The 20,740-nt window shown below is 40.3% G+C and overlaps 1 protein-coding gene across 2 annotated transcripts in view; it reads left to right on the top strand.

Annotated features, from left to right (window-relative positions):
- The first annotated feature begins 257 nt into the window (after positions 1-257).
- Positions 258-20,740, top strand: part of LOC306849663 (plexin-B3-like) — a 42,044-nt gene continuing 21,561 nt past the window's right edge. Inside the window, exons 1-8 of one of the 2 annotated variants that reach the window (XM_079384855.1) lie at positions 258-370; positions 9,292-10,399; positions 13,668-13,847; positions 15,603-15,731; positions 16,049-16,149; positions 17,596-17,728; positions 18,701-18,860; positions 19,434-19,542. In XM_079384855.1, coding sequence (XP_079240981.1) covers positions 9,305-10,399; positions 13,668-13,847; positions 15,603-15,731; positions 16,049-16,149; positions 17,596-17,728; positions 18,701-18,860; positions 19,434-19,542 — 1,907 coding nt within the window. In that variant the 5' untranslated portion in view covers positions 258-370; positions 9,292-9,304. Of the gene's footprint in view, positions 371-9,288; positions 10,400-13,667; positions 13,848-15,602; positions 15,732-16,048; positions 16,150-17,595; positions 17,729-18,700; positions 18,861-19,433; positions 19,543-20,740 lie in introns of both variants that reach the window. The other variant, XM_079384854.1, reaches the window with a different exon arrangement.

The raw sequence follows: 20,740 nt of genomic DNA, 5'->3' as shown, positions 1-20,740 counted from the left end.
GATAAAATAAAATGCTTTTTTTGCTTCATCATCAACAAAAAGGCAGTCATGTCTGAAAACTAAAATGCTAATATAAAAGCAAAATGTTTTGTCTGTCTGTTCACCTGTAGTACCTCCCCTACGTAAGGGCAAGCCCCGCCCACTCCATAAGCGCTTCATTGAAACTGTTTCATGACGTTCGGAAAGCCCCGCCCACTCACCCCTAGCCGCTCGCGCTGCTCGCTGGAGTCTGAGCCGCTTCACTACAATGTAGCACACGCATAATGGGATTTACCGGGTTCACTTTCAAACGCTTGTGTTGTTGTTTTAAAAATTAATAAGACTTTCGCTTTGACTTGAAAGGGGATGAAACGCAGTGCCGCTGAATGAAGTGAGTAGCACAGTTCGCTGAGAAACTTTTAGGTGTTTTTGGGTGTTTTGAGCGCTGAATTAGTTCATCTGTAGATGCTTTCAAAACCACGCGGTGCTCATCTTTTGCCGTTTAAAGATTCAAATAAGTGCATTTCAGGAAAAAAAGACTGTGTTTGAGGGAAATGTTTATGGTTATGTTACATTAAGTTATTGTGAATGTCAATGGAGAAGTTATTTGATTTTGGGTTCATTAAATTAAGTATTGTGATTAGGAGTAATGTATTGTTTTCATTTACCTGACAGGAATCTCATTTAGTATTTCATAACTTACCATGAGAGCACTGAACATAATGCATCTTTGTGTTCAGCTCGTTGTTCAGTATGTTCTGTTTATATTTTATAACCTTTCAGAAGGTTGCCTGCAGTCTGGGACAGACCTCTGAGAGTATTCATTGATTTTTGCTCTTGCATTCTATTTCAAGCTCTAACAAGCTTCACTTTGATTGAAAAGAAAAAAAGAAACATGACTAGCAAAATGGTTTTCATCTTTTTTAAGTGCCTGCTAATTGAAATATAGTATGCAAACATTTTTAAACTGAGAATTGCTATCTAAATTACATTTGTTCTTTAATGCTTTTCAATTTTTAAATCCTTTTCATTCAGCTCTGTTTATAAAACTATATTTAGTCTGTCACTGTAGATAAATAACATCACATGAATGTCAATGCATCTGAAACAACATTATCAGACAGCTGCGTTGACATCCTATTCACAAGACTCCAATTAGTCCAAGGTGACTAGTCAAAGACCTCAAATGCCACGCTAACCTGTTGTGGAGCGGATCTAATGTATTCAGGCTTAATTGGAAGATAACTAGATGTTTAATCACACATTTACTCAGTGGTTTTCCAGCCTCTGTATCAGCAGCTTGCGGTTATTGTACTATTCCTCCGGGAGGTGTGGCGTGCCACTCTAGGAGTCGCGTTTGGGATTGTGTCTTTTCAGCGAGCCGTACCAAGTTTCATGAAACCCGAACATCTCTTTTCACCCTCTCTTTCTTTTTTCATGCGCTCCCCCCGTTGTTACGACTCCATTGTTTCCTTTCTAAACGCCTCCTCCCTTTTAGTCCCTGAGGAGTGGTGGGTTTTCACCTTGCGTTCAGCATATGGGGGGCGTAATTTGCTGCTCGTGTTGACATTCTTTTATTGTTTCGTGCACCCGGTACCCACAAACAAGTTTTTCCCCCCTTTAGTCTCTAATTTGAAATTGCACTCCTGCGAATTTGCATTTTCTTTCCCTCTTCAAAGACAGCCCTTATCTTGTAAAATGTTTGGCTTGTAAACGCTTTAGGGAACCTTCATTCAAAGTCATTAATATGCTCCCTGAGCTGGGCAGACAAAACATACAGCTGTGTTTTTTTTGTTGTTGTTGTTTTCAGCCTCTAAAACAGCTATTAAATATGGTGTGTAATGTACAAAGTAGCCTGTGAATTTAGTGGCAGCTCCCTTCCTGTCTGTTTCACTGGAGTGAGCATGTTTATCTGCCCCCATCAAATATTTAATGTTGCATTTTTATGCACGCAGATGCTTGTCAAGGTGGTGATGAAAGCAGTGTGGGCTGCTCATGAAGTGAGAGAGTCTGCCGGTGTGAAAATGAGAGCCGAGGGTGAAACCTAATAATCATCATCATACGGTTGATGGTTCCAGAACTGTTTTTAAAATTCACAGAGAGTAGACGCACTTCTCACACTCATCCAGCTTATGAATATAGATGTGCACCTTTCTAACCTGCCAGAACTGTTGAATTCAATCAGCGTAAAATTTAAATGGCACTTTTTAAAAAAAAGGTTTACTGTGATTACCTGTAGGTTGCATTCAAAAGAGCCACTTCGTGTCATTTTCCTGCAGATTCACAGAGTTTGTCTGTGATAAAAGCTTGCTTGAGCATCATTATATCTCCCATTGTGGCCATTACGGCTCATTACCATCAAAATAAGATGTCATCATATTTGTTTGTTCAGAGAGGTGATAATTACAGGGAGCCTTAGATGATTGGTTGCCTGACTCACTTAGTTCGACCGCAGCCGTGTTTTCTCCAGCAAGAATTCCTGCAGGACGTAAACGGCACCGCTAACCTCTTGCTCTTCTTGCCGAAACACCCTGATGATATCAGATATCTAGCAGCGTGCATGAAATATGCGCGAAATATTCATGAGCTCAGTTGGAGAGTATAAAGCAGCGATGAGGAGAGGAGGCTTTGCTGGTAACAGAGGACAGATTGCAACACAGATATAAAGATAGTTGAGATGGCGCGGTGGGAGGAAGAAAAGATTGAGTAAATACGAAGCAGAGAGTCTTTTAGGAGTCTGAGTAGCATACAACTGTCTGCGATGAAATATGCACGAGGTTACTTTACTAATCGGCGTATTTTATCACACTCCCGCTTTGTGTTCTTCAAACAGCCAGACGTGTTCTCTGTTGTTTTTTTGCCTTTCTCTTCTTTTTTTTCAATTTTCCCCACCTTCTCTCTCTCCTTTCTCTAGTTCCATATTTCCCAAAGTATCACCCCCTCCTGCTTGGGCGTAGAGTATGGAAATGAGAACTTGCCCACCCTCCCTCCGCACAGAGGTGGTGATTAACCACTGCACACCCCAGGCACACACACTCTCACAAACTCTCTCTCTTGCACGCTCACACACACACTTGGTGTGCTGACACTTTCATGCATGGCATCAAAGAGACTTGTAAATCCCAGTCACTCTCACTCTCGGTACGCATTCAAAGAGCCAACGCTGTAATAATCAGCGGCAGCTCCGCGATGTGCCCATCTCCACCAGACATGATGCGTGTTGGGAGATGCTTTGTCTTTGTCTCGTACCGAATTTCCAGGTTTATTTCCACCCTGACACCTGCGTTAGCATGGCACAGTCTCACCTGCTGCGACAACTCCACCAATCTGCACCCGATCTGCTTTGTGTGACGTGACGCAAATGTACTTACTTTATGAGAACTTAAGCCAAAAATGACTTGTTTTTTTAATCAAGCTTTTGCAAGGATGTGGTAATTAAAAGGATATATGATAATTCTGTCAGCATTTAATAACTCTCATGACTTTCTTTCATCTGTAGAACATGGAAGATATTTTTGGTTCATATAGTATGCACAGACAAAAGGTATAAAAGCGGTCAATGGAGCAGTAACCTTTCAAAAGGTCTACCTTTGTACCTTATTTACCCCTAAATGGCACATATTAGTACCTTAAAGGAACATATCAGTAACTAAGGTTTACATATTAGTACCTAAATGGTACAAATTGGTAATTTTTGAAAGGGTACCACCCCAGTGCCAGCTCTAGTACCTTTTTTTCTGAGAGTGTACAATGAAAGTCAGTATACTGGCTCCAATTTTATTGGTTTTCAAAATATCTTTGGTAGCACTTACAATAAGGTTCCATTTGTTAGGTACATTAGTTAACATTGGGAAGTCGTGGCCTAATGGTTAGAGAGTCGGACTCGTAATCCAAAGGTTGCGGGTTCGAGTCTCGGGCCGGCAGGAATGTAGGCGGGGGGAGTGAATGTCCAGCGCTCTCTCCACCCTCAATACCACGACTGAGGTGCTCTTGAGCAAATGCAGAGCACAAATTCCGAGTATGGGTCACCATACTTGGCAGTATGTCACTTCACACATTTTAACATGAACTAACGATGAGAAATAGTTCTAAAGCATTTATTAATCTTAGTTACTGTTGATTTCAACATTTACTAATACATTATTCAAATCAAAAGTTGTATCTGTTAATATTAATTAATGGACCTGAACTAACATGAACTACTATAGCTAAATACTGTAGCAAATGTACTGATCATTGTTAGTTCATGTTAGTTATGCATTAACTAATGAGACCTTATTGTAAAGTGTTACCTTGTTGTCTTTTGTGTTCCGTAATATAAAATCAGTCATGCAGGTTTAGTGCGACATAAAGGTGAGTAGATTCTGACAGAATTTATATTTTTGGGTGGACTATCCAATTAATTTACTGCATACTGGGTCTTGCATTGTCTTATGAATTCAGAGACTTTTCAGATGCTTTATGAATTCAGATGCGTTTAAATGACGAGAGATGTTTTGACGAGACGCAGTGGTGCATATCGCAAGATGCTTTGTGTCACATCAGATTTCCAGGTTAATTTCCACTCAAAGTCTAGCTGCCCCTGCCACCTGCTGTGACCGCTCACCCGACCTACGCCCTCTTTGTGTCGCAGGTACAGGCTCGAATGTGAAGCAAACATCTCATCTGAGAAGTTCAAAAATTTGCCTAAAAATTAGGCTTTTGCTGGAAGGGCATGATTAGCGTTCATGAATTTACATGCATCTGCTTGTACATGCAGAATTTTGCATTAAAGCTCCATTAGATTGAAGGATGTAAATTTGGGGGGAAATTGTGAAGTCATTTAAAAATCAATATTGATCAGTCGACATTTCTGAATACTTTAGGGATGCATCCTTAAGGTCGATGATAGTTACACCCACCGTCAGTTCAGACAGTGTTTTAAATTAGAGGAGACGTTTTGTCAGATGTCAAGCCTGCCGAAGCGATTCCTTCCTCTGATAGCGCAAGCACACAGCATGGGTGGGGTTCGCATGTCTGTCTGTTGGCTCACCCCCATTGAGGAGTCTTGGCCTCTGAAGCTCGTCTCATTTTTTTTTTACACACACAGAGGCTCACTTTTTTTGAATGTGCCAGTTGTATGCTTTGTGTGATGTCCTTCATTTTTTGTGGGGTTTGCGTGTGTGGAAAGTGTGTCTGTCTGGAAGCTTTGTGTGTACTAGTAAGCTTTGTGTCTGATATTTGTGTAATATGCACTCGGCAAAGAAATTAGACACACATGCTCACTATAATTACTAGCGTGTCTGTTTCTGGAGTGTTGAGTGAGTGTAGCAACCTAGTAAGTATGAGCTTTGTTTGAATATGCTTCTGTGCAGGAGAGGAAGTTTACAGAGATTGTGAATGTACACACACTAAAGAAATGGGCGGCACAATCGCTTCCAGCAAGGGTCAGAGGTCAGCCTGCAATCGAAATGGCTCTCCCTAAATTGGTTGCACCTTTCAGGGTGATATACTATGCTACCCCCTATTTAAAACATGTTTACATATTGCAAAAGCTGTTATTAGCGATATGCATTAAGTATAATAGCTATTTGTCTGGTTTTACAGTAGTTTGCTGCAAAACCAACCTCTATTTATTTCCTCCCTTTGTCAAGTCCCAGTTCTTTGTGTGTGCGTGTGTAAGGAAGAGCTCGTCTCCAATATATTTCCCAAGCTTTTTCCATTGCTCATCACAAAGGCAGTGGCTATTCCTCTTTCCTAGTGAATAGGGAGTGTGTTCTCACTCGCTCCCATGATGCCCCGAAACAGTTATTACCATTTAAGTAAAAAAAATGATGAATGCTGATGCTGCAAAAGCTCGACCTAATTCAAGCTGTGAAATTGCCTATTTTGAAAGCATAAGAGACCTCCTGCATGCTCCATTTTAGCACACTTTTGTTCTGTGACATTCTCACCCTGTCTGCTGCTGTTAGGTGGATCTATGTAGGAATGGTTGCACCCTGGGTGGGTTTCAATCGCAAGCTCTCCGTTCCGCTTCTGTTTGCCACTCTCGGTTAGATTTTCGGTGAGGATACAGTGGTGGCGACACACCCTCTCGCTATGAAAACGCTCTAGGGCTGTGAACGCCTCACTGATGTATTCATGTAAGATAGATACATGTAGCATTTACATATTGTCTTTTCGATACCAGTATGATATCCTACTTTGTATCTCAATTTTAAACAAGGTGTGCAAGAATAGTCAGAATTTGGAATTTCACAAGCATTTCCCATCCACTTTCTAACTGTAGAGCGCATCAGACTGCTTTCGCAACTGTAAGACTGCTATATATAAATGACCTCTGTTATGATTTACAGGCTTTCCTGGTCAAACAATGGAGCATGAGTGCTAGCAATGACAACAGCAGGAATTCGATTCCCAGGCAATGCATCAACTACTAAAACGTATACCTTGAATGCAGTGTACATCAGTTTGGAAGAAAGCATCAGCCGTAAATGTAAATATAGAGATTTGCTAGACTTTGTTTACTGGCTTTGTTCACATGGTCATTCAAAACTGTATAGGTGTTGATATTTATATAGACATCGTAGCCATGATGAATTCTGCACATGCCAAACTACATTTAGAGGTAGTAAGAAACAAATGTGGAAAATGTGTTAATTAACCGTTGAACTAAAACAAGAGTTTTGAACTGGGCTGGTTGTGTGCAGTCTTAGAAAATAAATGAGAAAAATAAATCATAAATGAGTAAAAAACATAAACCTGACTTTTCGTAACTATTTTGGTTTGCCTAACATCAGAATGTGTCATAGCCTATATTGAACTTATTTTTTAATAAAAGATCAAGGGAAATTTTAATTTTCATGAAATGACCACTTGAAAAAATGCTCTAGAATCTTTTTTGCTGACTGCGGAATATCTAAAGCATGCCAGCTTATTATCAAAGTGTTTTTTTCTACTCTGAATGCAAGTCAGCATCATTTAGCTTTTCCAGATCCTGTTGTTCAAGACCTTGACGAAACAGGTCATGACTAAGGATAAGAAAAATCATCTGGCGGTCCATAGGCTCTCTGAGCTCGTTCCTTTTGATCATGTTCATTAAACGTGGCTAGCACAAGTCCTTAAGCTAGGTAGACAAGAGACACCGTACAAAGTGATGTTCAGTTTTCAGGCTTCATAAACAAGGTGGCGCGTGAACTCCCCAATCCAAAGCCTAATTGAAAAGAAGTGGCTAATCTCAGCAGCATGTCAAACTGTCCTTTTCTTACCCACCATCCCTTTGAAGGTGGAGACGAGGTAAAATGTTATGCATACTGATAGACTCTAGCTTCTCTGGAATTTTTTTCCCCCTCCTCTCCTTTGGTCCTTCTCTTCATCTCTCATATACTAGGCCCTCAAGACTTCTTGGCTGCTGTGATATGAATTAAAGATGAATATTTCTTTTCCCTCTATAACTTTCTTGCTCTGATACTTTTTCTCCTTCAAAAATGGAATCGTGTTTGGCGTACTGGCAGAAATTAGTCAAGCCTCTATCTAGACTTGACTTGAATGCAAGCATAACTATTACTATTGTTCATGCTTAGGCTTAGGGATTTGAATGAACTCCTAACCCTAAATATTACACCTTGGCGTGTAACTCATCTCACACTACTTGTGCTACGGATGTGAATGATGGCTCAAATTGTGTGTGTTGTTGAGAAGAGTTGTGCTGTGGAGTTCAATTTAGTTCTGAAAAGAGAGCATTAATATTTGTAAGTTATAGAGGAAGTCGTTGCAGAATTGGATCAATGTACATTTCCTGGTCAGGCTGGTCTTTTGTCTGGTTTTAGATTAGTTTTTGGGTATTTTTTTTTAGTTGGTCAGGCACACTTGCTGTTTAACTCCAGTTAAACCAGCTAAGACCAGCTCAGATCAAACCACAAAACTAGTAGTTTTTTTTCATTAGAAAGTATATAGGTTTGGGGTAGATTTTTGTCTTGAGCCACCTAGCAGCCATATAACATTAAGCTTTAAACTGTGAAAACTTTAGCAATTGCATATTAACACCCTGGCAACCACCCAGAATATCCTAGCATGTCAACAAGTAAAAAAAAACCCACCAACTTAGAACTGACCATAGCAATAGCAGCGCATAATGCAATAGTAACGCATCATGGCATTGAGTTCTGCATGGGATGCACCACGCGTTTTCTGAAGAAAATGAAAATCTAGGTGTTATTGCATCAGATGATTCTTTATTTTCTCTCGGTTTTGTTCAGAGGTTGATAACTGAATGTAACAGCTGATGCTTGTGACTTTCGAGTGGTTGATTAAAGCGGTGTCGGTTTTCTCAGTTTCATCAGTAAAACCAGAAAGGCAACAGCTACAGGCATCATGCATAATTTAGCACCTAACTTCTTCACATCTCTATTACTTTTTATCAGCGCTCTCATATTTTCGCACACAATTTCTCTTTCTGTTTCCCCACTTACTCTCTCCCTCTCTTTCCTTCTATCTCACTATCTCAAATCTCGATAATTCCGAGGAACACTTCATGTGTTCTCATGTCATCTTGCGGCAGTCAGGATTGGCCAGTAAACAGTGAGTCAGACACCCAGAGGCTGACACAAACACCATAGGTTTTAATGATAACAGGAACCCGCATCTGGCGCACTTTGGTACGTTTTATCACCCTCTCTTGCGTATGCCGCTTGTACGCTGGCATTCTGACTTTTCTGAAGTAAACTCCAGTATTACTGCGTGTTTCTTCGTCTCAGACGCGTGTCTTTTATTGCACTGGACCAAAGCCTGGCAGTCTCACTCAAGCATCCTTCACCGCCTGTGTGAAGGTGGCAGGACTTTGAAGAACAAAAGAGTGTGTTTGAAGCCTGTAGTCTTTGTGCTGCATGGTGATGTGCAGCAGTAGGTATTCTCTGTGGTGTTTTTCTGTTAACTTAACATTTGTCTTCTCTCTCTCTTTCCCCCCCCTCTCTTACTCCCTTTCTCTCTCTGTATCTTTATCTTTCTCTCTCGATCACCCATCTGAATCACCTCCTCTCTCTCTGGTTTCCGCTAACACGGACTATCTTGCTTTGCCTTCTGACTATCTTCCTTCCTTTTCATGTGATACTCAACTTTTCTTGCCCTTCTCCCTCTTCCTTACTGTCTTTTCCCTGATCTTCACTTCCTCCCTATAACTCTCTTCATGCACGTTGCCTCTACTTTTCTGACTTTGCTCACTAACTTTTTTCCCTGTTTACGTTCTCACCATTCTGAATTCTTTCTTAATGCATGCTTCTTTTCAACCTGCATTCTCTCTCTTTCTCTCTTCTTGATCTCTATCTCTTTCAGCAGGTGAGGGGGTGCCATGCCAGCTGCTGCTCCCCTGTTGCTGCTCCTCGCCATCTTGTGGTGGCCTCTGGTATTGCCTCTGGCCCCCGGTCATCTTCAAAGCCCCCCTACATTCATCACCCTTAATGGCTCCCGCCTCAATCACCTCCTGCTCGACACCCATTCGGGCCACGTCTATGTGGGAGCGGTAAATGTGCTCTATCACCTATCCCCAGACTTGCAGCTGCTCTCCTGGGGCAAAACAGGGCCTAAACTGGACAGCCCGGACTGCCTACCCCCCATTAACCCCACCGATTGCACCCAGGCGGAAACCACAGACAACACCAACAAGCTTTTGTTGCTGGAAGAGGTCAAAGAAAGGGAACAACGTAGCCTGATCGTGTGCGGGACTGTCCTGCAGGGCATCTGTGAGACGCGAAGCTTGGAGAACGTCTCTCAGGTGATATACAAGACCGACAACCCTGTGGACACGCAGTATGTGGCAGCAAACGACCCTCGAGTGTCCACGGTTGGTGTGGTGGTGGAGCAGAAAGTTCTGTTTGTTGGGCGGGGCTACACCAGTAAAGGACCTGGTGGGATCCCGCCAATCACGATGCGACGCTTAACCTCAGTCGCCCCACACTCTGCATTAGCATTTTCCCATGAAGAACTTGGAAAGCTGGTTGTAGGCAGCTACTCTGAATACAACAACCACTTTGTGAAGGCTTTTCCCCACAATAACTATGTCTATTTTGTGTTCTCTCGGCGTGACGTGTGGGGCAAACGAGAATATCGGACGTATGTTTCAAGACTCTGTGCAGGCGACCTCAATTTCTACTCTTATGTGGAGGTGCCGCTTTCCTGCGGTGGAGGATACAATCTGGCACAGGCGGCCGTACTTGGCCATCATCACGAACAACCCATGCTGTTTGTGGCTATGGCTATGGGGCAGGCATCGACTCCCACGCCCTCAGACCGGTCGGCTCTTTGTGTGTACAAGGTGGAGGAGCTGGATAAAGCCCTGCATGGCGCCCAGCTACTGTGTTATACACAGGAGGGCAAAGATGCCAACAACAAGGAGAAGGCGTATATAGAGTACGAAGTGTCCTCCAGTTGTCTGAAGCTCCCGCAGGTAAGTTGTTGGCCTGTGTTTGTAGTAATTCCTTAAAGAGGATTACAACCCACTGAAATTCATCATGTTGTTCTCAAAGGGCCTTTGATGTGCCAACTGATCCAACAAAAATTAAATTTTGCTCCCCTTTTTTTTTTTTTTTTTTTTTCAGGCTGTAGTTCCCTAAACCCCTTCCACCATTCACAATCAGTTCCACTTTAGACCCTCCCCCCCAAAAATAACAGCATAATTCCAACATTAGCCAATGAGATTGGGGTTTACGCTGTTTTTTTTGGCACTTAGGTATCCGCTTATATTGCCAGTCTCAGTACCCACCTACCTCAACATGGCTTCAAAAGACTTTCCTTTAGCAGGAGGGAGTGGCTCCATGAATGTAGCGGCTTTTTAATGAGGGTTAAATCCACAGCTAAAGAGCGATAAGTGGGAATATATAGCTAGCAAGATATCAGCCCATTAGCTGGGTCGTGTAAGGCAGCATGGTGTGTGGTTTCTTGGCGACAGATCAGGGTCAGCTGGGGCTTTTTTCCGACAGGGGTGTAAGTCTGGGCGAGTGGCAGCTGCCTCAGTGCTGACACAGATTAGCGTCCAGCTGTCTGCGCCAGTGCTAATCTGCACAGCATAACAAATGCAGCGGTAGCTCCCAGATTTCTGCATGTTACAGGGCTGATTCTAAATCTTTCCTCTTGAGTATTTGCGTCTTCGGTTTATGCAACCGAAAGTTTATTTGTCTGTAATAGTCATTTAGCATAACAAACAAGTAGTAGCGAATAGGGTTTTTATACTGTAATTTTGGGTATACTGTGGTTTGTGTAGTTTATGGTTTGTTTTAAGTGTGACAAATGAGTACTGGAGAATTTGAGTACTGGAGCGAAATCTAAAGAGGTTTTGTTTTAGAGTGAAGGAAGGGGAGGGAAGGAGGTACGGGGACTAATGGAGATTGGGTAATGTTCTATTCATGTGTCTCTTGCGGTGTGGAAGGGGGTATTGTGTATTAGTATGAACTTGGGAATGAAAAGGCGTGGTGTCTGTGTGTGTAGCCTCTGGGAGGTGGTTAAATCCAGCTTAACGTCACAGCTGGTTTGAGTTCTGCTGACCCACATCCTCTCTGGGCTCACCGCCCCAGTGACCAACACACACAGAAGCCCACTGAACCTCTGACCTCAAAGACACAATAATGACACCACTTTTAATGTGTACGTTTCACTGTATCTAATATGACTTCTGTCTCTTAGTGAGCTTGTCATAAAGGTTTTTAAAAAATCAGCAGTTGCTGATATTATGCAAATCACTTTTAGACCATGTCACTATGTACATAATGATTTAAACACTTACTTTACTGTTCCAAAGATTCCAAAGATGTTGTTTTTCCCCAAGCATTGAAATTTATGGGGACAACAGACCGGAATGACTTAAATTTTGGTCTGATCCTCACACAGCATTATCATATTTAGAAGACTTGGAATGTAACACGGGTCTCATTTTGATTGCTTTTAGCGTACTTTCATGCTCCTTTTGAAGATTGAATGCTCCACTCTGTTCATTTAATTGCATGGAAAAAAAATTTTTTCCTTATGTGCAAAATATCCGGGAAAGGGAACTAAAGAAGCAAATGAGGGTCAGTTCTTATTTCATTTTGACTTCATGGTCATGATGTTCTTGTTGCAAATTTAACAGTTATAGCCATCTCAATAATTCATAGGAAGTACTGCAGAATGGATGGCTATTCTCATTGTCAACAAAGCAGTAGGTGTGTATGATGTTTGTATATGTGACCTCCTTTGACTTCAGTTGTGTGCCACTGTTCTGTGTGGCCACTCCCCTTGGTCTGTTAGCTAAGGTATTGTGTCTGTCCGTCCACTGACAGCTGCAATTCCAGAATAGCGTCAGGTCAGGACACACAGACCCACGGCTGTCTCCAGTGAGAGTGCATCTAAAAATCACTCCCAGCCATGGATAGATGATGGGTTGGGTTTGACAGACACCATAATAAAAGCAGCTTAGCTTTTTTAGTATTGATTTTTGTATGCTCACAGCAAGGACAGGATGTTTCTGGGACTATCCAAATGTTCATAGTTGACTTTGGAAACTTTGTACTCATCCAGTTTTTGAGATCCGTTTTAATATTCTACTTGCATTTTGGATATTAATTGTTCATAATGTGTCGTCTCTCAGGGTTTTTGTCTCAGTATTGTAAGCATGTGGGCACACAGCTGTCTGTCTGTCTGTGTGATTAGCTCGAACCTCATTATTTCCAAAACATTTAACATTCATTAATTCCTAAATTGTTTATATATCGTTTGACTGAATTCCAAGTACAGCCAAGTTGCATATATTAGAAACTTGCATGCCATTGCATGTATACTAACAGTCAAAAGTTTGGACACACCTACTTGTTATTTATTATTAAGATTCCATATCTTATTCCATATCAAGTCATTAAAACTAAATGTGAAAAAAAATCAGCTCTTGTATTTGAGCATCTTGCTGTCTTTATTCCAGCTTTGCAGACTGCGGAAATTCTCTCAGCCAATTTAATGGGGTGCATCCTTGGATGCTTTTTAAAATTATTGAAGGAGTAATGTGTGCTGGGCATTTACTGGCAGCTTTTCTTTCACTTTACAGTCAAACTTGTCTAATAAATGTACAGTTTTATATTCAAAACTATGTCATGAATTCAAACACAAGCATTTAAATCAGATGGTTTTGATGATTCAAGTGTCCAGACTTTTGACGGGTAGTGTGGTTTAATGTACTGCAACTCTCCCAATAATTTCCTCCCTACTGTCACTGCCAGTAAAGGTAGGCAGAAATTGAGTCCTCTGTGCAGTAAATAAAGTTGTCAGCGGTGGCATATAATCAGTTTATGGGTTGGGAATCGAGAATAGGTTTTTTTTTCAGAACCGGTATGCATAAATATTCCGGAACTGAGTGGTTTTCATGACATTCGGCTCCGTTTAACTTTGCAGTCTGCATTCTTCCACTAATGCAGACAGAGCGCCGTACTAAAACCATACTGATAGTGTTTTCATGCTCCATTGCTGCACCACTATTGATTCTAAAGTGCCAAAATATCACATTTTGGCCAAGCTGTGAGGTTGCAGCTTGAATTTAATATGAAGAGAGAGAGAGAGGAAAACTGTTGAATTCCAGACTGTTCCATCCCTAATTACTACATAATAAATACTTTCCATGTGCTATAATCATGAACTGTGTGATAAATATATTTGATGATGGATATAGGAAATGTAATGTTTTTGGGGTTGTGCAGGACTCTCTGAATAAGTACCCATGCGGAGGTGAACACACACCCAGCCCCATTGCCAGCGCCATTGCTCTCGAGGCCACGCCCGCTTTCACCTGGACTCCTCCCATCACTGCTGTCGCAACAGCAACTGAAGTTGGCCACACCATAGTACTGCTAGGAGACAAAAATGGAAGACTGCACAAGGTATGACTTACTGTTACCTATTATTGGCCATGCTGTTTTTTCATCTTGCATCATGCTTTAATGGCACTAAACCTGCAATGGTTGTGTTAGCAGCACAAATCCTTAACCATTAAATACCCACCATCCATCACTGAAGCATAATGGGAAAAATCAGCATGAACAACTGAATTTTAAAGGCTGTTTACCATCATTAAAGACTCCTTTATTGAAAAGCAAACACATGGAGTAATCATAATCTGTCATTAAGCACTAACTCTCTAGTAATGAGCAAACCACCCTACAGCATGGCAATATTATGTTATTAAAATCGGTTGGTTCAGTCAGAGTTCAAACAGTGTTACATTGTTTATCAGGACAAAGTTTTGGGGAGGTATTACAGGGAGTTTTTGCTGCCAAAATTGGATTGCAGTTTGGACACTTTTGTATCCTTTGTTTGAGGCCTACAGTTCAAGGCCACTGGAAGTGAGACAGTGTATTTGAAGATCACCTTTCAAAGCAGAAAAACTCAAGCTGCTATTTAAGGCAAATGGACAAGAGGGTGCATGCATGTCTTAAGCTCCTGTGATCTTAGAGGTGGAACGGTGTAGAATTAAATTTATGAATCATGGAAGGTGAAAAATGCATAATGATCAACCCTTATACTTTACACGCTAGGATTTGGTTTCAGTTAAAGTAATAGTTCACCCATCATTCCAAAGCCTGTATTACTTTATTCCTTCTGTGGAAATCAAAATACCTGTCGAGCACAATAAAAGTGGTCCATATGACCAAAATAAGATAAATTTAAGTCATAATTTACAGAAAATCTTTCCTTTTGGCAAAGCTCCGACATTTGAAGTTCAGGTTCAGAAATAGTAATTGATACCAAGTAACAATAACAGTAAAGTTATTAACCGTAAATAACAGCTATAGGCTTCAGAAGACTTTGGAATAAACCACAGAAGGATGAATAAATAATGTTTGCGTTGTTATTTTTTGGATGAACTATTCCTTTAAGATCTTTCAGGCAAAAGATCCTTGTGCAATATTCATTCAAACTTGGGAAACACATTCAGTTTGCTCTATCACGGTATGTTTTTGGCATTTTTAGGGGTGAATATATTTTGATCTGCCAATTTTGCCTAGTTTCAATCTGGGAATGTGGGGTATTTACGGCTCGTGGCTGGCCCAGTCTGGCCCGGAGGTGGTGTGATTGTGTGTGTGTGTTTGTGTGCGAGCGGCTGCCTCATCAGCATGAGAGGACATGTTCTGAATGCTTATTGCAAGCGCCTTGGGGAGAACCGATCCCAAGGGAGTCGGTCACATGCGGTGCGCTCTGGGTCGGCTGATAGGGGTGGTGGGAGCCACACTTGAAGTTTTTCATCCTTCAATCCCCTCTGGTGCTGTATGAAATATTAACGGCGAAACTCTGAAACAGCAGCTTGTTTACCACCCAAAATTCTCCTCAGGCAGAACTCATCACAGACAGCCCACGGTTATCTTGCCTGCAAGATGCTGAAAACCCACCGGCCTGCTGAGATTGCAACTCGCTGGAGCTTTGTGGCCAACGTGTGTGTCTTTTGTATATGCATATGTATGTGAAAGCGTTGATTAGCAATGCTTGCTGTTGTTCATGCTTTTGAATAAACCGCTAATTGTAAGTATTCAACTTAAGAGCATAATTTTAAGCGTTTTTGCTACAGACATGAGTGATACCTTAAATCATGGGCTTTGTTTTGGAAAGTTGTGCCTCATGTGCCTTTATTTTTATTGCAGGTGTTCCTGCATGCAAATGGTACTGGTACCAAATATGACACAGTGGAGGTGGATGTTGAGAGTCCCATTAACGCTGACCTGCTGTTGGACTCCACCAAACAGAACGTCTACGTATTAACTGAAAGAAAGGTACGAGAGACAAACAACATCCTTTCAACTGCCAGCAACTGAAACAAACGACATCTGTTACATGCATGCTCTCAAAGGAGAGATTACACGTTTACTTTGACAAACATCATTTGAATGACAGATTTTGTCTCGAGATGAAAGTCTGGTTTTGTTTTTTGCATTGTCGAGTAATTGCTGGTGGATTCATCTTGGCGGCCAATCAGAATCAGAGATTTTCACACTGTTCGCTCATGCAAAAGTTGCGTCGTCTTGCGTTTTATCACTTTGCAATGCGAGAATGGTGCTCAGGGCCTCTGATTTGTGTGTGTGTGTTTCAGGTTACAAAGCTCCATGTCGCTCAGTGTCAGAAGCATTTAGACTGCCACTCCTGTCTGTCTAATAGAGATCCCTACTGCGGCTGGTGTTCACTGGAGGGCAGGTACTTGACTGCTGTTACGCATCACCGCCTGCTCTTTCAACACTCACTTCCCATCAGGCCGCACCCCTCACTTTACATAAACATTGCATTTAATCATATGGAGATCATTTACATAGATCATTTTAGATATTCATAATTTCTTCAATGACTTCTGCTTCCACAGAACAGCAGTTGCGTTACCGGTTCAACTATTTTGGGTTATTTATTAACACTTTTTGTTAGGGATTGTTCTGTGGATTATTATGAGTCTATAATTTAATGCTACACTACCGTTCAAATGTTTGGGGTCGGTAAGAAATTAATCATTTTATTCAGCAAGGTTGCATTAAATTGATTAAAAGTGACAGTAAAAATATTTGTAATTTTACAAAAGATTTCCACTTCAAAATTATTTTTAACATTCTATTCTTCAAAGAATCCTGAAAAAAATGCATTACAGCTTCCACAAAAAAATATTAAGCAGCACAGCTGTTTTCAACATTGATAATGATAAGAAATATTTATTGAGAAAAATTTGCATATTAAAATAATTTCTGAAGGATCATGTGACACTGAAGACTGGAGTAATGATGCTGAAAATTCAGCTTTGCATGACAGGAATAAATTACATTTATTACAGAAAAAGGTTGTTTTAAATTGTGATGTATTTCACATTATTATTGTTTTTATTGTGTCTTTTAATTTAATAAATGAAGCCTTGATGACAATAAGAGACCTCTTTCAAAAACATTAAAAACATCTTACTGACCACAAACCTTTGAACAATGGTGTCTATTTATCTTTTTAAAGAGTTAGTTTACCCCAAAATGAAATTGTCATCTGTTCATCTCCAAGTAGTTTTGACACATTATTTTCTTTCTTTCTTTTCAGTCTCCAAGCTTCTGTTTTCCCTTCAACAAAAGTGGATTGTAACTTGTACTTCAATAAGCACCAAAGTGCATCAAACAAGCACAAAACCGCACCATAAAAGTCATCTGTGCAACTTGTGCACTATATTCCAAGTCTTTTGATAGCATATGGAAACTTTTTATGAGGAACAGACGAACAGTAACCACAAGTAATTCACAAATAATCGTCCTCTCTGCTGTAGCTCTCAAATCTCATGAATCCTATCAATTTGGTCTCTCCTCACATTGGAATATAGTGCATATGGGCTTACTTTGATATTTTAGAAGTGCTTTTATGTTTATTTGTTTTTGTTAGCATACATAGCAATCCACTCTTGTTACATGAGAAACAGAATCTCAGACATTCTAACAAAATATTATGGTTAGAACAACATGAACAACATAGTTTTTGTGTTTTCTTTTAATACTGCCTGCCTAGGCACTAACCTACGATGCTTTTATCAAAAATCTCTGTGAGGCCTCTATAGTTTTTCATTTTGCTTTCATATCCTCTGTAACTTTCAGCAGACCCTTATCTCATTGTTTGTTTGTGTTTCAGATGCACAAGGAAGATGGACTGTGCACGGCACGCTCAGCTTTACCACTGGATCTGGAGCTACAGCCGTGACCGCCAGTGTGTGTCCATAGAGAGTCTAGACCCCTCCATCCAGAGCAGAGAAGAGCAGACACAGGTACGAACCCTTGTCCCAGATCACCTCCCACACTCTGCTGTCACATTATAGTCTGAGGTCTTCACTGCAGCCTATTTTAGCCAAGAGCCGCCTACTTAGACAGGAAGCGACTCCCTGACCGACATGTAACACATTGCCTAACTGGGCATGATGTGACTAAGCAGAAAGCAATCAAAGCTATCTCTCCCATTTTTATCAGAGTTTTTATTCTTAAAAATCCTGCAAAAAGCAACATTTTGTCAGTTTCTGTGTTTCATAGTGAAATCTCATTGAACCAAGTCCTGCTCCTCAACTCGATTTTAAACATCAGATATGCTCAGCTCATATTGTGCCTCTTCAGAGCATTTTTGCTTTTGGTGTGGATAGACAAACTACTACTTCCTGACTCCTGGAAAATACATAAAGCTAGCCATTAAGATTAGAGCTTATCATTTTGATTGGAAAAATATAGATGGTTTTGCTTCTGTGAGAATGGACCAAATGTTAATGCCTCATCTTGCACCAACGTATCCAGATGTTTCTCGAATCAAATGCTATATAGAGTGCATTTGCATCTGACTAAGAATAGTAAATAGCTAATAATGTTTAAGGTTGCACTGCCAACAAAAAGGCTCTTGGGTATGTTAGATTTTTTTAAAGAGAATTTTGATATGCCCCATCTCAAATTCTTGCTTCAATTGTAACTGTATCAATACACTGCGCGTCAAGCTCTTCAACTGCACAGTAACATTCTTGTAAGGAGTCAGGAATTGTAGGTTTGCTACAGCACTGACCGGTTAGCAGCAGATCTCAGCTTATGCAACACTAACAGATGGTTACATACAGTGAAAACCTTGGTCTTAACAAGCAAAGCACAAAATCCTCACCAGCATCCAAACAAAAGTATCGACAATATCTCTTATTAGTATTCACAAGACCAACCAGGGCCTTGCACATTCTTAAAATCTGTTTTTTTTCTTCTCTGCTTTCAAGGTCTCTTTCACAGTTCTACAGTTGCCGGTCTTGTCAAAGGATGAGTCTCTATCTTGTGCTTTTGGGAGTTTGGCTGCTCAGCCTGCGGTTGTCATGGGGAACAGAATCACATGTCAATCACCAGCTCCAGAGCAGCTCCCCCCGAGTCCACCAGGCAACGGTGAGCCACGCTGACGCCATCGCACTGCCAAGACGGTTTTATCCCAGCAACCAACTGTTGAGCTGAGGGGAATGAAACCCAAACCATTTCCTTTCAAGAGAACATGCTTCTGTTACACTCACAATACATTTTTTTTATTCTTAGTAATCTGAAACTGGCTATCATGGTTTTATCTAACTGCACGTGCAGCAATATCTAGTTTCTTAGAATATGTTTGCATGCATGTTGTGAATGTGCGATAGCATGGATTTGCAGATATTTAAAGAGAGTTCTGTTGATTTGATAGATGTTCAATCTGGGTTACAGGGATTATTTTGACGTAGGGTATTAGCTGATCTCCTGTGCAACTAGAAAATATCAGTCCGTCGGGAATATATACTAAAGCTTTTAGAGATCCTGACAATGAGTTGGGCATCTCTCTAGCGTATACAGTAGATGTACAGTATTTACTGTGCAGGGATGGTTAAATATTAAATAGGAGTACTCACATTTCAAGGTGGAAAAACTTGGTCAAACAGAGGAAGTTTTGAATATTTTTGGTTATGTCATTTACTGATATTTGTTTTTTTGTAGATCACGTGTCTGTTCGAATAGCACTGAAGTTTGGAGACGTGACCATCACGCATACAAATATCTCTTTTTATGACTGTAAAGCAGTCGGACGGCTCAACTCTACCTCACCGTAAGTACATATGCACACAAGTTTAATTAGTGGAACTATGTAAACATGCTCCTACACAACAGTTCACCTTTACATAAGCGAACCTACAAAAACGTTTAGAAATCTTTAGCGCTTTGACGTAATAAGTTTTGCTTATTAAAATGTTCACACATCGATGGTAATTTAATAATGTCCTGTGGAATGAGAGTGAGCAAGGAAAGCCAGTCATAACAGAGGTTACAAACAAAAGCAACATGTTTAGGTGAATCTCATACAGCCTGTAATAAAGAATTGAGTAAGTGTTTTGCTCAAGGCAAGACACCACAGGTCAGTAGGGTTAATTGAACTAATACTATCACCATACTTTCCTCAACTGATTAATCACAGTACATTAAGACTTTTTCTTCTATTACAAGTTTTGAGATTTTGTCTAAATATGCAAATGAGGCATTATCTAATTAAGTAAACACTAATTTGCATATATTTCCAGAACAGAAATCTGAACATTGGATTAAGGCAGGTTCAAAATTCTTGTTTCATTTTGTTGATATATTACAGTCAAAGATCTTTACAAAAGGGGATTTTGGATATCTCTCTTTATAACTCCACAAATCAGATATTACTGTCAACAGCCATAACAAAATTTCAAGTGGTGTATAAATCAAGTGAATGATCTATAAAAATCCCTTCTGTGAAAACCTTCAGAATATGGATAGGAATAAAAATGTGTGAAGTTTGGTGTATGCAAGTGCTACTGAAGTGGAAATATCTGGCTCAGTGCAGGAGGAATAAAAACTCTTTTTGAGAAAACAACCTTTAAAGATATGTATCTACAGTCACAAATAGCGCAATAAAATAAACACAAGTGTATTTCGGTTATTTTCTTTCCACTAGTCTGACATAAGACTGTGAGAGTCTTATGAATGTTATGGAAGCAAAGTAGCCCAAAAATCTCTAAATTGTCCAGTACCTGAAAAAAACAAAACAATGCTGTTGCCTGTAGTGTCTTGCCTTTAAGAAAATAAAGCTGACTTTTTGGCATTTAAGCAAATTAATGTAAAAAATCTAATTCTCATTAAAAATAATGACATTTAAATTTAATAGTGCTTATACATCGTGATAGTATTTGTGCTGCTTTTAATTTCATGCTAATTAAAATTAAAAATCATTTGTATTCAAGTCATTTGTTGTCCTTATTTTTTATGCAAAATATAATTTT

The sequence above is a fragment of the Barbus barbus genome (genome assembly GCF_936440315.1).
Source record: "Barbus barbus genome assembly, chromosome: 29".
NCBI classification, from domain to species: Eukaryota; Metazoa; Chordata; class Actinopteri; order Cypriniformes; family Cyprinidae; genus Barbus; species Barbus barbus.
The sequence above is the reverse complement of the archived record's forward strand: the minus strand, read 5'-3'. Positions and strand labels throughout refer to the sequence as shown.